Source organism: Neovison vison, chromosome 8 (genome assembly GCF_020171115.1).
Source record: "Neovison vison isolate M4711 chromosome 8, ASM_NN_V1, whole genome shotgun sequence".
In the NCBI taxonomy this organism is placed as follows: domain Eukaryota; kingdom Metazoa; phylum Chordata; class Mammalia; order Carnivora; family Mustelidae; genus Neogale; species Neogale vison.
In genome coordinates, this window is record NC_058098.1 from 13,783,938 (window position 1) to 13,802,121 (window position 18,184).

General features: G+C 49.9%; 1 protein-coding gene across 1 annotated transcript in view; it reads left to right on the forward strand.

The window, feature by feature from the left end:
* Positions 1-14,794, forward strand: part of SLC13A3 (solute carrier family 13 member 3) — a 50,373-nt gene extending 35,579 nt beyond the window's left edge. The window contains exons 11-13 of the mRNA XM_044262911.1: positions 7,361-7,522; positions 9,858-9,995; positions 13,048-14,794. Coding sequence (XP_044118846.1) covers positions 7,361-7,522; positions 9,858-9,995; positions 13,048-13,224 — 477 coding nt within the window. The 3' untranslated portion in view covers positions 13,225-14,794. The remainder of the gene's footprint in view (positions 1-7,360; positions 7,523-9,857; positions 9,996-13,047) is intronic.
* The last annotated feature ends 3,390 nt before the right edge of the window (positions 14,795-18,184 follow it).

Genomic DNA, 18,184 nt, shown 5'->3' on the forward strand with positions numbered 1-18,184 from the left:
AAATGCTCACGCTGACCGTAGGGACTGGGTAGTATTTGTGTCCCCATTTTACAGATAGGAAAACTGAGGCAAGGAGAAGTTAGTTAAGCAATTCCCCGAAGGTCGTACGATTGCACTCTGCTCAGGAGCTGGGGTTCCAACGCCAGTCGTCAGCTCTCAGAGTCCAGCCTCCTAATGGCTCATTTTCAAGAACTTCCCAAGTGCAGGCATCACGTGAAGCGCTTTGCAAATGTGGGTTCGATTCTTCTTGTCCAGTTGTGCGGTTGCGTCCACACTTCAAAGATGAGGGAACGGGGGTAACTCGAGCCTGAGTAGCTTGCCTATGTTTGTGAAACCAGGAGATTGTCAGAGCCGGGATTTGAACCCCCGCAGTTCACGATGCTGGGCTCCACCTTTCCTTGTAAGCCAAGGCATTTAAAACCACAGCCGATTAAGGGCTAATCTGAAACTAAGGTGTAGGAAACCTGAGATTCCCTCTCAGATTGCTTTCTTTCTTTAATTCAGTTCTAATTTTCAGGTTCCAACGTGGATAGGATGTAAGACATCCACAAAGCGTATGCTAGTAAGAGGCCCAGGCTCGAGAGTCCGAGGGTCCAGATTCAAATCCCAGCTCTACCACTCCTCGCTGGGGCACTTGGGGCAAGTTTCTAAACCTCTCTGGGCACCAGCTCTCTCATCTATGAACTGGATCAATGTTTCTACTCTTCGGGCCTGTTGAAAGAAATTAGAGAACGTAAGAGCTGGCGTGACCCCTCGCACATGGGGAGCACGCAGAACTCCCCGGGCACTCTCTCTAAACCCTCGTCCTGTGGCTTTTGTGGGTTCCCCCTCCAGGGAGCAGACTCTGCAATGCAGGCGAGTGAAGAGGGTGTTAGGTGGTGCCCCCGAGGTGTCTTGGCTGTGGACAGGGGGAGGGCAGGGGGGAAGCACAACCGTGAGCAGAGCCCACGGCACCTCCACCAACCCCACAGGGAGCGTGGAGCTGAGCTGGTCCTTTGGAGACATCCAGCCTAGGCTGAGATGGCCAGGCCATACCCCGGCATCCCTGCTTGTGAGCCGCCCCATGAGTGAGTGCGACCTTGGGCAAGACAAGGTCTGAGACAGCCCCTCGGGCTGACAGTGGAAGCCCCTCGGGCTGACAGTGGAAGCCCGCTGCTGTTCACGGGCCCTGGCTCCCTGCGCTGGGACAAGCGGGCCCTCAGAGTTCGGAGTGCTAAGCTGTTACATCAGGTCACCCACAAAGCCTTCACTGAAAGTGATCTGGGTGGCACATTCAGGTTCTTGACCCAATGACTCCTTTTTAGGACATATATTTTTATTTTACTCATTTTTCCCTCAATAAATAACACATACAAGTCCAATAGTATAGACTTCAAAGGGAGCAAAAGGATGGGTGAGCAACAATACTGTCTTTGTCTCCATTTTAAGAATCCCAAGGACCAGAGAGGTTAATTGACTGATCCTAAGTAACGCAGCTCATAAATAGCAGAGCTGGGATTTGAACTCCTGCCCATCTGACTTTTCTCACTCCTGCCTTCTACTGGGGATGTATCAGGGAAGCCTTCTCAAGGGAAATGACCTATTATCCAGGTCCTGAAGAGGCCACGCACGCAATGTAATGGTAAAAAGCACGGGCTGTCGAACCAGACTGTCTGGGTTGGAGTTGTGGGTCTTGGACCTCTTTGCTGTGTGGTTTGGTTTTCTCATCTGCAAAACAGGAATGCTCATGGTGTCAAGTCATAGACTTGTTACAGTTATGAAATGAGCCAATGCTTCTGGAGCACTTGGAACACAGCCGATGTGGTTGGTTATTATAATTGAATCTGGAGGCAATGGGTGGGGGGATGGGAAATCAGAACCAGGGATGACATGGAGAGTCTTGCCTGAGCAGCTCGGTGGAGAGGGTGCCACTTATCCAGGTGGTGTGAACCTTGCCTGTACCTGAGGCAGGGGATAGAGGAGATGGTTCTATACCCTATACCCCCAGAGGCTTCTTTGAGTTCAGGATGTGGTGGAAAAAGTCTCAGCTCTCAGTGGAGGCTGGGCAGCAGGACAGCTGGGTATGCTGGGAGGCCGGTCTGGCTCCTGGCCCAGCCCTGCACCGCCGCTGGGGTTTCTGTTCAACAAGGGCTTTGTCGGGCAGCTGCCCTCCTCACCCAACCCCTGCTGGTACCAGTCCCTCCCCAGGCCAGCACAGCCTGCCCCAGGAGGGACCAGAGTGCTCATGGCACACCCTGCTTCCTGGCCTCTGCCCAGTGCCCTCCCCAGGCCACTGCCGGGCCTCCTGGGGCTTCCAGGTCCTTGGATGGGCTCCAGCGTGAGCCTGAATGTGTGGACTCCCCAGTGCTGGTTCAGAAGGGCTGGAAGCTGTCCCCAGGGCTTTCTCTGAGCGTGGCAACTCACTTAAACCCACTTAGTGTTCTCAGTGCATTTTCTCTCCCTATAAAACTGCCCATGACTCCCCACATATTTAGACTTGAGTCTGAAGGCTTCCTTGGCCTATACACAGGGCCCAGCATGGCCTGGACCCTGCCTACCTCCTTGGTATCTGTGCCTACCTCTCTTCCCTCATTGGCTCCCCTCCAATCCTACTGGCCCCTTAATGTCAGCCACACTAAACTCATTTGCACCCCTGGACATTTGCATCTTCTTTCTTTCTGCCTAATGCTCTTCCCCAAGATCTTGAGTCCTGGTCCTTCAGGTCAGCACCAAGGTCACCAACTCAGGGGTCCTCCCTGGCACCATGTCTAAGTAGCTTCCCCTGTAGCCACTCTCCCCTTATTTCCTTCCCGTTTCCTTCCCCAGATTTCCTGATCATTTGTTTGCTTGTTGGTGTCTCTCTTACCAGAATGTAAGCTCTGTGAGGGCTTACATTACATCTGTCTTAGTCATTCCTGTTCCGACATCAAGAAGAGTCCTGGTACGCAACATGCTCAGTGAACATTTGTTGGACATGACCTGTGAGATGGGCTGTTTGGAGTGTTGATGATGTGAGGCATGGAACGTGCCCAGCACAGGGCAGATACACACCAGTGCTAAAACCAGAGCCACCTTCAACCTCACTACTATTATTGTTATTATAGTTTTCCTATCGCAGGGGTTGAAAAATTGGTCTTCTTCTGCACCTTCACATATATCTCATTTAATCACCACCCAAATAAATTTATCTATGAATATGTATTCAGGTTATAGGAGCTTGAGAGTAAGTCAGAAGGGAGCAAGGCCTGTAAGCAAGTAGAAACATGTCTATTTTCCCCATCCCTCATTTCTTGCTGGAGAGTCACCTCGGAGAGGATGGTGGTGGTGGTGATGATGATGGTGGTGATGATGGTGATGGTGATGATGATGATGGTGGTGGTGATGGTGGTAGTGGTTGTGATGATGGTGATGGTGGCGATGATGGTGGTGGTGATGATGGCGATGATGGTGGTGGAGATGATGGTTATGGTGATGATGATGGTGGTGGTGGTGGTGGTGGTTGTGATGATGGTGATGATGGTGGTGGTGATGGTGGTAGTGGTTGTAATGATGGTGATGATGTGGTGGTGATGGTGATGATGATGATGGTGATGGTGGTGATCATAGTGGTGATGAGGATGAAGGTGATGATGATGATGGTGGTGATGATGATAATGGTGGTGGTGATGACGATGAGGCTGATGGTGATGGCCATGATGATGATGATTGCCATTTATTGGAAAGGTAGCCTAATGAAGTAAGAGCTAGGTTATAAGCTCAAAATTCCAACCCTAGGACAAGTCATTTCATTTATTCAGGCCAGCCACCACCTCTTTGTGCCTCAGTTTCTTCAGCCATAAAATGGGAGATAATTTTACAACTCACCTCATGGAGTTTTTACAGGGATTAAGTAAGTTATATTAGCCAAGTCTTTAGAATAGTGCCCAGTGCAGAGTAAATTCTTTTTTTTTTTAACCTTTTTTTTTCAATTTATTTATTTTCAGAAAAACATTATTCATTATTTTTTCACCACACCCAGTGCTCCATGCAAGCCGTGCCCTCTATAATACCCACCACCTGGTACCCCAACCTCCCACCCCCCCGCCACTTCAAACCCCTCAGATTGTTTTTCAGAGTCCATAGTCTCTCATGGTTCACCTCCCCTTCCAATTTACCCAAATTCCCTACTCCTCTCTAACGCCCCTTGTCCTCCATGCTATTTGTTATGCTCCACAAATAAGTGAGACCATATGATACTTGACTCTCTCTGCTTGACTTATTTCACTCAGCATAATCTCTTCCAGTCCCGTCCATGTTGCTACAAAAGTTGGGTATTCATCCTTTCTGATGGAGGCATAATACTCCATAGTGTATATGGACCACATCTTCCTTATCCATTCATCCGTTGAAGGGCATCTTGGTTCTTTCCATAGTTTGGCGACTGTGGCCATTGCCCAGTGCAGAGTAAATTCCATATTAAGTGCTTGTCAGATAAGAATAGTGAATCCTATTCCGTGCTTACTATGTTTTGCATGCACTTGTTTCATCCTGACCACAATTCCCTAAAGAAACCAAGGAACAGAGATGTTCCTCAATTTGTCCGAAGTCACACAGCTTATAAGCAGTAGGGTGGTCTGAATGTTCACACATGCACATGAAGTCCTCTCGTTTTTCTTTCCTTGAACCAAATTCACTGGCTCTCTCCCTAGGAATTATTATACTGAGTTGTATGCACACAGCCGAGCCTACTGTGTTTGATGAGGCTCTTAAAGTTGTCAAGCCTCTCCCCTCCCATCCTGCAGTGGGGCCTCAGGCATTTCTTGACATCTTTGAGGGCCTTAAGAAACACAGTTTGACAACCAACACACTGGGCAATTTCTGAGTGTTTTTCCAACTCTGGCATCTTGTGACTTGTAATGATGGCTGGTACATGTTGGGGGTTCACCACGTACTGGGGCGTTTTCCAACTGCTTTTGTAGATTTGCTCCTTTTCTCCCAATAATAACCTTCTGGGACAGGCACTGTAATATTTGCATTTACAGTTGAGGAAACTGAGGCACAGAGAGGTTAAGTTACTTGTCCAGGATGACACAGCTAGGAAGGATTAACATGAGGAATAATCCTAAACTGACTTTGGGGCCCTTTCTCTTTATCCTCTGGCCGCATGGCCTCTCACCTTGCCTGTTGCTGGTTCTAGAGTCCCTGGGACAATGTGGGACCATGTGTTTCCAAGGAAATGGAGCTTCTAATACCTAAGGGAATGGGAAAGGGCAGGGGAAGCCCTTGGGAGTCCCCAAGAGAACCCCAGGCATCCGGGGGTTCTCTCCCCTGAAGCTGCCAGACCTCCCTGTGGTTGCAGAAGCTGAGCCAAGGACCTGAGTGTGCTGGGACGTTGGTTGGAAGCCTGCCACCCAGAGTTGGCTTCTCATTCATCCAAGTCATTAATATTCCTTCTTTCCAGCCTCTCTCCCTTAAATCACACACAACTGCCATCAGTCTCTTAGCCAGACCTGTGGCCTCTGGGAAAAACCAGTGGCCCCATTTTCCCTTGAAGGGTTCCCTGGTTGGGGAAGGCCTGGGGCATTGACTGCCATGTGCCATCATTTCTAGGCTATCAGACAAAAAGCAGCATCTAAATTTTACAAATCATCTTCTAGGGAAAAATATCTTTAAGCATTTATTATTCATTCCTTGGAGATAACTTTTAAGTCAATTCTGGGGACAAGTGTAGTATTTTTTTTAAGATTTTATTTATTTATTTGACAGAGAGAGACACAGCGAGAGAGTGAACATAAGCAGGGGTAGTGGGAGAGGGAGGCAGCCTTCCCGCTGAGCAGGGAGGCTGATGCGGGGCTCTATCCCAGGACCCTGGGATCATGACCTGAGGTGAAGGCAGAGGCTTTAACCCACTGAGCCACCCAGGTGCCCCCAAGTGTAGTATTTTGTTTATGTAAAAACATAAAAACAGTATGCTGTGTTCTAGAATCCATTATGAAATTTTAAGTTCTAGATAAGCAGTAAATTTTCCATCAAATATAAAAGAAATGTATACAATTTCTTTGAAAAACCCAAGTGTATGATATCAGAGGATATTGGGTTGCTAAAAGGGCTATGATAAGCACACACTTGATTTAAATACTCCTACACAGAGTAACTCCTGCAGAAGTCAGCGGAGAGGGCACAATGGTAATTCTGCAACACCGAGGGCAGGGGTGGAGTCCGGAGCCAGGGAGGGGACGATCTAACCTGTCCTCTCTCTGTCCTGGAGGGTGTTGTCGGCTCTGGCCATCACCATTCTTCATGACAGACTGCTGTGTCCAGAGGATGGTGCCCAAGTGATAGGGAACTTTGCAGGACCATGTTTGCTTACAGAAGTACATAGCAGTGGGGAGCCGGGGTGGCCCAGTCAGTTAAGCATCTGCCTTCAGCTCACGTCATGATCCCAGGGCTGGGATCAAGCCCCATGCTGGGCTCCACACTCAGCAGAGAGTCTGCTTCTCCCTGTGCCTCTCCACCTCCCTCTGCCCCCAACCCATGCTTGCGTTCTCTCTCTCTCTTGCTCGCTCTTTCTCTTTCTCAAATAAATATATACAATCTTAAAAAAAAAAAAAAAAAAAAAAAGAGAGAAAGAGAGAGAGAGAGAAGTACATGCCCTTGAATGTGAAAGACATCTCAGATTATGACTTTTGGGGACCGTAGGCAAGTCACAAAAACTCACCAGGCTCAGTTTCCTCGTCTGTGACACAGGGACAAATGTCTGCCTTCCAGGAAGGCTGGGAGGGGTTGATGAGGAAATGGCGTGCAGGTACCAAGCAAACCGTAAAGCCTCAGGGATGATGATTCTTGTGCTAAAATGAGTAATAATACAGTATTATGTTATCATCGTAATGATCGGCCTTATCATGACTCACAAATATCTCTATTGTTGGTAATCATTTTGTTAGTGCTGCATTTAACATATATCTGATACAGGTTTTATTGATGGTAGATGGGATATCTTGTATATATCATTACATAATGATCAGACAACTCATGAATGTCTTGCATACATGATCGTGTTAATATTTTTGTCATTCATCACTATCCACGGAGGGTCCCGTTTTCCCTTCTCACTTCAGTTGGAGCTCAGGGGGGGCTAGAAACAAATGGATTATTTGGGGGATCCAGGAGTTAGGTCCTAGAGCTGGAGTAGAGAGCATCTCAAGAAGCAGAGAGGCTGGTGCCCGTCGGCAGGAAGGTGTAGCCTTGGACCTGTTGCTGACCCTCTCTGGGTCTCAGTGTCCCTGGTAGTCACTGTTGTCATTGAGGGGGGTCCATCCTAACCTCCCTCCCAGACCCAGCCCTTGGGGATGGTGGCTGTGGCTGCGCGGGGGTGTGAACAGATGCTCCGCATGCCCCACAGGAGTCAGGGCTGTCGGCGTGGATCGGTGGGCAGCTGCACCCCCTGGAGAACGTGCCCCCCGCCCTGGCTGTGCTGCTCATCACCGTCGTCATCGCCTTCTTCACCGAGTTTGCCAGCAACACGGCCACGATCATCATCTTCCTGCCGGTGCTGGCAGAGCTGGTGAGAGTCCTGGGGCAGGAGTCGGGGGTGGGGTGGGGGGGTAACTTCAGAAATCTGTCCCCTGCCACGAGGAGCTCCATCCCAGCTACAGAGGCCTTTGTTCTCTTCCAAAATGCATGCAGGTGTCAGACCTTGTCTTTTTTCTTCTTTAAGAAAGGCTCAGGTAAATACTTTTGAAGCATACCAACTTTTCTTCCTTAGAGACTTTTCTAGGAAAATAAAATTTTCAAATATGGGTTAAGACGAAGTAGGAAATCTGAGCAGACAAATCACCACAGAAGAAATTCTAACGGTAGGCGAAGTTCTAAGCTCCCTCTAAAGAAGGGTTTCTCAGCACTATTGGCATTGGGGGCCCAAGAATGGTCTGTGGGGGGGGGGCTGTCCTGTAGGTGGTGAATGGCTCAGCAGCATGCTTGCCTCTATCCATGAGGTAGCAGTAGTACTGACCTAAATCGTGACAATCAAAAATGTCTCCAGACATTGGCAAATGTCCCCTGGTAGGGGAAACAAAACCGTCCCCCGTTGAGAACCGCTGCCCTAAAAATCACCAGCCAGTCCTCGGAGGGTCGGCTAGGAGAGAACTAGCAAGCCTGCAAGGACAGCTAGCTCCGACCTTACTCACAGTACTTCAGAGCACAGAATAATGGAGAAAGCCGTTCAATCCAGGAATAATGTGAACAAAACCCAGACACCAAAACCAAAGAAGGACAGGGTGGGGAAAGTCACAACCCCATCTCACACCTAAACAAAGATGCAAATAGCAAAATAAATCCAGGACCACGGGACAAGAACGACGTGTCATGATCAAATCGAGTTTGTGTTCGGAATTTCAAAACCGGTGAACGCTACAAGCAATCAGCTGAGTTTTCTATTTAAATAGATTAAAGAAGACCAAGCCATATGGTTCTCTTAATAGACTCCAGAACTGATCTCATTAAATCAGTGTGGCAACTATACGCTTCGTGTGTCGACAGTGATAGACCAGGCACGCATCTCTGAGCCACCTTGTTTGGGGTTTTAGTTGGCTTATTTTTGCATGAATCTGTAATGGCGCTCACACTGTGTTACACACAGAGATGCACTTCACCTTTTTTCAGTGACTAGAGGATATTCTGGTACGAGTGGATAGCGATGGGTCTATCGAGGCTCTCTATGGAGGGACACATAGGTCACCTCCAGCCTTTTCTGTGATCCCACAATGGCACCCTTGACCTTTCCTTGTATTCCATCTAGATCCATGCATAGACACAACCCCTGGATTGAAAAGCATGTGCTTCTCTAATTCTGTTAGATGTGGGCAAATTGTCCTCCAGAGTGAGCTCGCCATTTCACACCCGCATCCGTAGACCCCCCGGGGTCTGAGGAAGCGGATGATTGAGAGAGATGGAGGTGCTGTGGGGTGACAGGGAGGAGAAGGGTGGACCCAGCCAGGTCTGTTGGGGCAACTTTTGCTGGAGAAGACACTAGTGAATGACACAGCGCTCTAAACGGTGCTTATCATCCAAACCAAAAACGTTTTGCACATCAGGGGGTGAATTTAGCCCTTTTTGAGAAAAATGTGTATGCTTTGGGTTATCAAAATTCCCTCGAGGGGCCAAAAAATGCCCTATCTTAAATACGATCGTAGAGATGAAGATGTCCTTTGGGCAAGGTGACGAGCCAGCCGCGGAATGAGGCCAACACACAGACGCATTTGAGTCTTAGAAGTTGGGAAATGCTTATCAGTCGATGCTATCTCGACCTCTCTGTGCCTCCGAAAACCGGTGAGGCCCCCGCTAAAGGTGGCCAGGGACCGGCTGTGGGGACTGTTCGGCTGAGGGAAGGAGCAGGCAGGGGACTGGGTGTGTTAGAGCAGTTGGTTCTTGGCACCAGGCTCAGCTAGAAACTTGTGAGGAATGCAGGCTCCTTGAGCCGCCCCAGCCCTGCTGAATCAGAAACTCTAGGGGAAGTGGGGCCAGCAAGCTGGGTCTTAGCAAGTCCTCCCGGTCTGACGATGCGCTCTCAGGGTGGAGAAGGTTCTAGAAAAATCTCCCCCACCCAAGCTTGCAGCCCCCAGAATGTCACTAACCTGGGGGAATATCTCTTCCGTGTGTCCCTTGGTTTGGGTTCTCTTCTTATCTCTTGTCCGTGGATCTGCGTTTCTGGCCACATGTCTGTCTGTGTGTGTCTAAACCCATCACCTTGTCTGCTGTGATTGGTCTCGGCCACTACGCCTTTGTCGTCACGTCTCTTTCCATCTCTGTGGTTGTGGCTTTCGACCATCTCCATCTGTTGTGGTGGCTCCTCGCCGCTGCCCTGTCGTGGTCGTCCCCTCCCCCCACCACACCCGGACCAGGCCATCCGTCTGAGAGTGCACCCCCTGTATTTGATGATCCCCGGCACGGTCGGCTGCTCCTACGCCTTCATGCTCCCGGTCTCGACGCCCCCCAACTCCATTGCCTTCGCCTCTGGACACCTGCTGGTCAAAGACATGGTGAGTCGGGGCTCGTCCTAGCAGAGGCCTGAGAGGGGGGTGGCCGGCAGGGACTAGACAAGACGCCTTGGCGGGGACCCCGGCTCCCGCTCCTCCTCCTGTCCCCCCAGTGTCTGCATAAGTCATCTGGAGTGGGACCAGGAATATTTAGGTTCATTTCAGCAAACACTCTGGGTCAATTCTTATGCTTAGACAATTTCAGGAAACACTGCCTGAATGATGACTTTCCAGAGTTTGCTTCGGGGACAAGGGACTTCCTTCTCTCTCGGGGCAGTGCTCTCTTTTCTTACTTGTTCAGCCAACTGCTCCGTGCCTGGAATCTGTAGGAGAGAGGGGAAGCAGGCTGCACCCCCGGGAGGTGGGGGGTGAGGCTGAAGCCAGGATGGTGGCTTGGCGGGGGTGGTGGGGCGATCCACCACTGTGTTCCTCTCCCCTCGCTCCCCTGCTGACCCCGCTCCTCCCTCCCTCCCTCCTGCCTCCTGCTGCCACTTCCCCTCCACTGGAGGCCTGGGGACACTCAGGGAATGCAAATCCTAAACTGGTACAAGGAAGGAGGGTGATATGCTTAAACCAGTTCCAGGTCCAGTCTCTCCAGGCTCAGAGACTCCGGCAGGACAAACTGGGAGGGGAAGGGAGGAGAGGGGCTAGGCAAGAGTGAGAGACAGAAAGAGGTCACAGAGCAAACAAGAGAGAAGGAGGAGGCTGGGGTGGCTGGAGCCCAGTTGGGAGGATGAGGCCAGAGGGCTGGGGGAGGGGAGGGGCGCCGAGGGGCAGGGCACAGACCGAACCTTACACAGCCCACAGTGGTGGACTCTAGAGGGATTTGAGCGGAGCCATTGATGCAGGCAGTTTGGGTCCGGGAACCCAGGGGAACATCCCAAAGGACCAGCCAAGGGACTCCCGGCTTCATGCAGGACAGAAATCAAACGTGAGCCAGAGAAAGTGAAAACAGAGTTTATTGAATAGCCTGAGTGGCAGACAGAACCACAGACGGAGTGACAGAGAGACTCGGAGATGAGAGAAAGAGTCTCATTGTTGCTTGGGGTTGGGGTTTATGTTGGAACATCCTTGTGCCTTTAGGAATCCTCGGTTGGGTCCCATCAGAGGGAGAGTCGGGGGCCCTAGATGCTCTTCCGCAAATCACTGGAGGTGTGGCCCGGAGGCCAGCATCAGCGGGGGCTTTGCTGGAGCTGGCATGTGTCTGGGATCTGGCTCTTCTTGGATGTTATCAGGTGTCTGGGGGCTAGGACAGAACTCAGAGAATGATTCACTTTCTTGCTTCCCCCTTGAAGTGGGAACAGAGCTTCTTCAACTAATTCAGAGGCCAAGTATGGAACATGAGTAAACGGGCCCGGCAGGAAAACAGCCATGAGGGAGCCTTTCTAGAATGTAGTCACTTCTCCTTCCCGACTTTGCGGGGACGAGGTTTGACTCCTGCCCTTCTGAGGTCAGTCTGGCAGCGGGGTGGAGGGGGGTTGAGTGTGAAACAGAGAGGCTTAGGGAAAGCGGCCAGAGGGCAGAGATCAGACCTAACAGCCATCCTGAGAACGAGGAGACCATGAGAGAAATGGAGAGACATCCGAGGGGCACAAGGGGGCACAAAGGGGCGCACCTGTCAGAGCCGCCCACCTGTCTGGAGCCACGTGCCCACCTGCAGGCTCTGCTCCCGAGAGGGATGGCCTAGGTGGTCCACGTAATGAATGCAGAACAGAGCAGGCACTTGGAGCCGGGCTCCCAGGATCCCAGCCCTCCTCCCAGTCACCCCAAAGATTTGGCCAGTCCCCTTCCAATTCTCCAATGTTGCCAGGGCTTGAAGACCCTCCGAGAGCAGAGGCAGGACAACATAACGCCATTGGACCTTGTCACTGGGTGTACTCCCTTCACCACTGATATCCTTTCCGTGAGCCATCTCTGCAATATGGAGATAACCGTTCTCCTAAATCAACTTGTTTTTTTAAAAAAGATTTTTATTTATTTATTTGACAGAGAGCACAATTAGGGGGAGCAGCAGGCAGAGGGAGAGGGAGAAGCAGGCTCCTTGCTGAGCAGGGAGCCCGATGTGGGGCTCGGTCTCAGGACCCTGGAATCATGACCTGAGCCAAAGGCAGACACTTAACCGACTGAGCCACCCAGGTGCCCCTTAAAAACACTTAAAAAAAGTAAGACTATTTTAAGAGAAGAGTTTCTGACACACCTGGATATGGAAAACTGGAACTGTACACCATAGAAGGTAAGTCTAAAAATAAAGGCAAAGACAAAAAAGCAAAATAATTACATTCACCCTGAAAACGATTGCCTGGAGAAAGTTCTGAAGCCCTGCTTGCTCAAGAGGGCAATTGGCAAGGAAGAGAGAAGCGTTAAGGGCAGGATAGCACCTAAGGGAGCCTTTCTCTGGGAGGAATAGATTTTAAAGAGGGAGACTGAAAAGAAAGTGAATGACTCCCTCACCGCACAGTTCACAGTTGAGCAATGCTATGGTCGAACGACCGGAAAACCTGGATGAGAAACAGAGATTTTCAGTCCCGGGTTGGAATGAATGGCAAAAGAGGTTAGCTCGGGGGGGAAAGCAAGCGGGCAGACTTGTTCTAGCTACTTAAAAAGGTCAAAATGTCCGTGAGACACGTTCTTCCCAACAAAGAAATATAGCCTTCAGTAGACATGGAAGGTGGATAGGTGTGAGCATGTATGAGTGTGTGTGTGTGTGTGTGTGTGGTATGAGTGTGTATGTGTGTTATTGATCAAACCAGATTATTTTCAAGCTGCGTGATGTGGATTAGCCAACTTCTCTGAGCCCCATGTTCCTTTTCTGTAAAGCAGAAGTAGTAATAATCCCCCTTCGAGGGTGTCATAGGGATGGCCTCTGAGGGGCTGGCTAGGGTAGCGTCAAGGTGGGAGGGTCTTGGGCACCCAGCAGCCTGGATCCCTGTCCTGGCACCATCACTTCCCGGCTGGGAGATCTTGAGTGAATACGTTCTTGACTCTGAGCGTGGGTTTTCCCACCTGTACAATGGGCTCTGAGCTGATCCCTCTCTTCATTGGGGCTCTGTTTCAGGTACGGACAGGCCTCCTGATGAACCTCATGGGTGTCCTGCTGCTCAGCTTGGCCATGAATACTTGGGCACAAACCATCTTCCAGCTGGGCGTCTTCCCAGACTGGGCCGACATCCACTCAGCCAACATCACGGCACTGCCATCCGCCTTGGCCAACGACACATTTCGGACCCTTTGAGTCCCCCTCCAGGACGCTCTTCGAGCTGGGCCCTCTCAGAAGGCTTCTGCCATCACCTGCTGCTGGGACTCTACAAGGACGATCTTGAGCAGTTCTTTTCTGTGATCCAGTATGCAGCAAGCAAGGGTGACCTCCAGTGGTCCACTTGGGCCCACAGGCTCATTATCTAGGACACGGTCTCCTTCTCTTTCATGGAGGTCAGGGCCCAGACATCTCCCAGATCCGCTGCCAGAGAAATAAGCTCCTTTATCTCTGAGCTGTTATATGGCTAGAATGCAAGAGCGCCCTATCCCAGCAACAGGAAGCAAATCTGGAATATGGCATTTGTCTTACACTGTTGGAATGGGTGGGGGCATTGATTCTTATGGGCACTGTTAACATCTCCCACAGCCTACCTTAAGTTACCCTCCGGAGAAGTCATCTTGCCTTTAAAGGTCACCTTTCTCGGAGAGGAAGGCTTTTGGGGCCACAGTGTTCCAGGTGTTCACAGCCGTGGTGTGTCCTGCTCAGTCGGTGCCCATTCTGTGCCCGTTGTTTGAACGTGACCCCTGCCAGTACACCACTTTCAATCCTTGGAGACAGGGGAGGGACAGATGACCTCTTGAGGACAGGGAGGCTGCGCCAACCCCCCTTGCTGCGCTTCTGGGGGTCCCGGCACACCCTGGGCATTCTAGAAACCCCCAGCTGACATCTCTACCCAAGCTTTTTAGGATTTTTCTGTCTGAATAAGTTTCACTGTAATTCTGGGGTCAGGCCAAGCCCCGGCCCTACCGTCCTTCCAGAGAGGACTCTCCTACGTGTGGCCCACGGGGGCCTTTGTCGCTGCCCTTTGTCGCTGCCCGCTACTCCTGATTCCAGCAGCTGGTCTTTCCTTTCTTATACATCCCCAGAGGGGTAAAGGTGTTTAATTAGCAAAGGCCACGTTTTTCAGGAATGACAAAAAAAATAAATAAATAAGATACACTGGGGCCTCATCAAAGGCCAGGGTAAAATTTCTCAGGCAGGCAATATATCCTACCCTCTTCTGCAGAGAAGGTCAACCGAGATTCTCCTGAGCCAGTGGCTGGCGGGGGCTTTCCTAGATGATTTGATCCCTCCTCGTTTCCAGCAGAAGCGCGTGGGTATCCCCAGTGAACGGCACAGTATCAGGCCCAGCGGGTGCTCAAGAAGTGAAGGGATTGGCCCAGCGCTAGCCTGGCACCAAACAGGTGCCCATGGGGCTTCTGGAAGCCTCGTGTCTCCCTTCCTACACATCTGAGGGACCATGATCCCCAAGCAGCAGCCAGAGACTCAGTACGGCACGAGTGAGTCATGGATGTTTCCCTGGGAGCAGCGGGGAGGAGAGAGGAGAGGCCCCCACGTTGGAGGATGGGCTCTACCTCTTCCCATGTGAGTACTTCAGTAATCAAGTCACAGTCGCAGCCCAGAGGGCTTGAGAGATGCACTCCTGGAGAACAGGGGACGGGAGAAGTCCATTCACAGAGAAACCCATGGGACTTGTAACCAGATGAATCATGATTTCAAATACTTCTGATTGAAAATGTAATAAAATAAAGAGTGTTAATCAACACTGGGCCTATAGATTATTTGCTTTCTGGGCATAAGAGAGATTTAGGGCCCCAAATTCCTGAGTTGGGGGTTCCATGGGATTGACCTCCCTGACTTCACTTCTTCCCTGCTCTCCCCTCTCCACTCCAGCCATGTGCTTAAACCACCTTGCCTCAGGGCCTTTGCACATGCTGTTTCCTCTACCAAGAGCACTTCGCTTGCAATTATGTGCTCATTTCCTCACTTTATTCAGGTCTGTGCTCAAATGTCACCTCCCCAGAGGCTCTTCCCTGACCATCTGGTGTAAAATCTTGCCCTCACTACTCTCCATCTCCTTACTCTGCTCTATTTTTCTTCTAAGTTTTTAGCCAGGCCCCTAGATTATGTATTCTATTCTTTATTAACTTTCTCTCCCTCTAGAATACCAGCTTGTCAGAATACAAACTTTATTCTGTTGAGTGCCATAACTCTGGTACCTAGAATGGTTTCTGACCCATACCAGGTGGTCCGGAAATATTCGATAAATGAGTCTATACCAGAATTTATAAGAAAGCAATCTTGCCCTCTGATCCGGAGTCTGCCCTATTCATTTCTTTGCTCACTCCTTATTCATTCATTCAACAATATTTATTTAAAACCTGACTATGTGCTCATTCACTGTCCCTGTCCACATGGAACTTACGTGCTAGCTGAGGAAACTGGCAGGTAAATAAAATGACTCTGGGTCATGATATGGGCTAAGAAGAAGATGAAACTGGACAATGTGACAAACTGACTCAGAAGCCACTTCAACCAGGGTGGTCAGGGAGGACTTCTCCGAGGAGGTGGCATTAGACTGAGACCAGAAGGAGTCAGTCACGTGCTCATGGTGGTTTGGGAGGAAGGTGGGTGTCAGGGGTGGTATTTCATTGGAAATATACAGAGACTCTGGTCTGGAATACAAGAGAGGGGAGGAGGCTAGGCCACTGTCTTTGGAAGACTCCTACCGTGACACCTGCAAGCAGGGGGAGGGTGAGATATGGCTGTGCCATTTTGAAGCAGGGTGTTGAGATAGCCAGAGCTCAGTAAAAAGATGCTTGAACCCACCTGTAATCAGACAGATGCAAGTTCCAGCAAGATGCCACAACACGCCAATCCGACCAACGGAAACTAAGCAAGGGGACAAGAAGTGATGGTGGAACGGGAGGAAACTATAACCTCCTACCATCAGCCTGGCAAGTGACACGGCAGTAATTCGGGGAACTTGCTACCTGCATTCCCTGTGGCCCACTTTTCCTACTTCTGGGTCTATATCCCAGCAAAATTGTCCCATGGTCCCCATGGAGGTAATGTAGGAGGATATTCGGGCCACTGCTGTTGGCAGTACCTAGGAGCTGGAGGCCACCTAGGTGACCTTCATGGCAGGGGGTGGGGTGATGGTGTTGAAGTGAAACATGGGGCAGCGCACTGTGGGAAACAGCAACGCGCAGAAGTGACGAACAACAGGCACGTGGAAGGTTTGGATACACGGGTACGTATTCTGGCGCATAGATCAGGAAATTACAGAGTCAAGTGGGCAGCAGGAAGGAAGCACTGATGATAGATGAAAAACAAGGTGAATAAAAGCCGCTGAAAGGAGTTCTGTGAGCCACTTTGGACTCCTGGCTCTACACATAACAGACCTTAGCAGGTCCTTTAGGTTTTGGACTTTAGAGAGATAAGAGTGCACACTCAGGGTCTCCGAAGGCAATAGTAAGCACACAGACTAGTCAATGTGAGGATCTCTTAGTAATGGGTCTAGGTCCAAGGTGCAGGCAGAGGGCAAGGGAAACCATGAGGGAAACCATGTGGGAAAACATGCGAGTCCTCGGTGGTGGGAAGGAGGAGAACCTCCCAGCTGAGTCTTTGAGGGACAGAAGCCCACATGGGGCTGGCACCTTTACTCCTGGGGCACAGACAGCCCTTGATGACTCGAAAGAGGGAAATTGCCCTGTGTCTTTCTCTACACCCTCCCTCAGCTCTCCTGCTGGCACACTCCATGACCAAACCCAAACTTATCAGTAAGGGTTCTCCAGAGAAACAGAACGAGCAGGATGGAATACATACATATGTATACCCAGGCAAGAGTCCAAAGGCAATCTGCTGGCAGAATTCCCTCTTGCTCAGGGGAAGTCAATCTTTTGTTCTATCTGTACCCTCAACTGATTGGATGAGGCCCACCACATAATGAGGCAACAATCTGATTCACTCAAACTCCATTAATCTAAATGAAACTCTCATTCAAAAACACCCTCACAGAAACGTCCAGAATAATGTTTGACCAAATAGCCATGTTGACACAGAAAACTAACCATCGCACCCACAGAAGCCAGAATGCAGGAGAATCCTTTGAGGCTGCCCAGCCAGGTCTAATCCCAGGGCTCAGGGGAGAAGAAGAGTCGAGACTGGGTCTAGAGGGGCAAAGTGAGGAAACATGGCAGGGAAGGTTTAGACCCAACTGGAGTTTGTAACCTAGTGCTCCCCAGGTCAGCATCCAGCACACAGTCAGGATTTTGGGGTCACCTTTCATGAGTTTTAAACTATTAATTGGGGGCGCCTGGGTGGCTCAGTGGTTAAAGCCTCTGCCTTCGGCTCAGGTCATGATCCCAGGGTCCTGGGATTGAGCCTCACATCGGGCTCTCTGCTCAGCAGGGAGCCTCCTCCTCCTCTCTCTCTCTCCGCCTGCCTCTCTGCCTACTTGTGATCTCTGTCAAATAAATAAAAATCTTTAATAAAAAAATAAACTATTAATTGATTTCTAATATTTTTAAATTCAGAAAATTTCACATTAAAACCTTGATTTGTTGGGGCACCTGGGGGGCCCAACGGGTTGAGCCTCTGCCTTCAGCTCAGGTCATGGTCTCAGGGTCCGGATGGAGTCCCACATCAGGCTCTCTGCTCAGTGGGGCGCCCACTTCCCCCTCTCTCTCTACCTGCCTCTCTGCCTACTTGTGATCTCTCTCTGTCAAATAAATAAATAATCTTTTTTTAAAAAGATTAAAAAACACCAAAACCTTGATTTGTGCTTCTCTTGGAAAAGAAAAGACCAGAAAGTCTGGCAACAGGGGACCCTATCGTTACCTGGCAACAATTGTTTGTAGTTGAGTAGTGGTGGTGGGAAAACGCAAACTGAGGTGAACTCTCTTGTTTGCCACAGTCTCCACCCCTCTTTAATGCCTTACACTGACTCTTCCATTTTAAAAACACCAGATTTTTAAAACTGAGTACAAAAATTGAAGGTACTATATCCCCTTAATAAATTTTATATTGATTATGTTTTGAGTGGATAATGTTTGGGATATATCAGGCTGAATAAAACTCTTACTGAAAGTTGAATAAAAATTTTATAAAAATAAACTTCCTTTTTTATGCAGCTACTAGAAAATTTTTAATT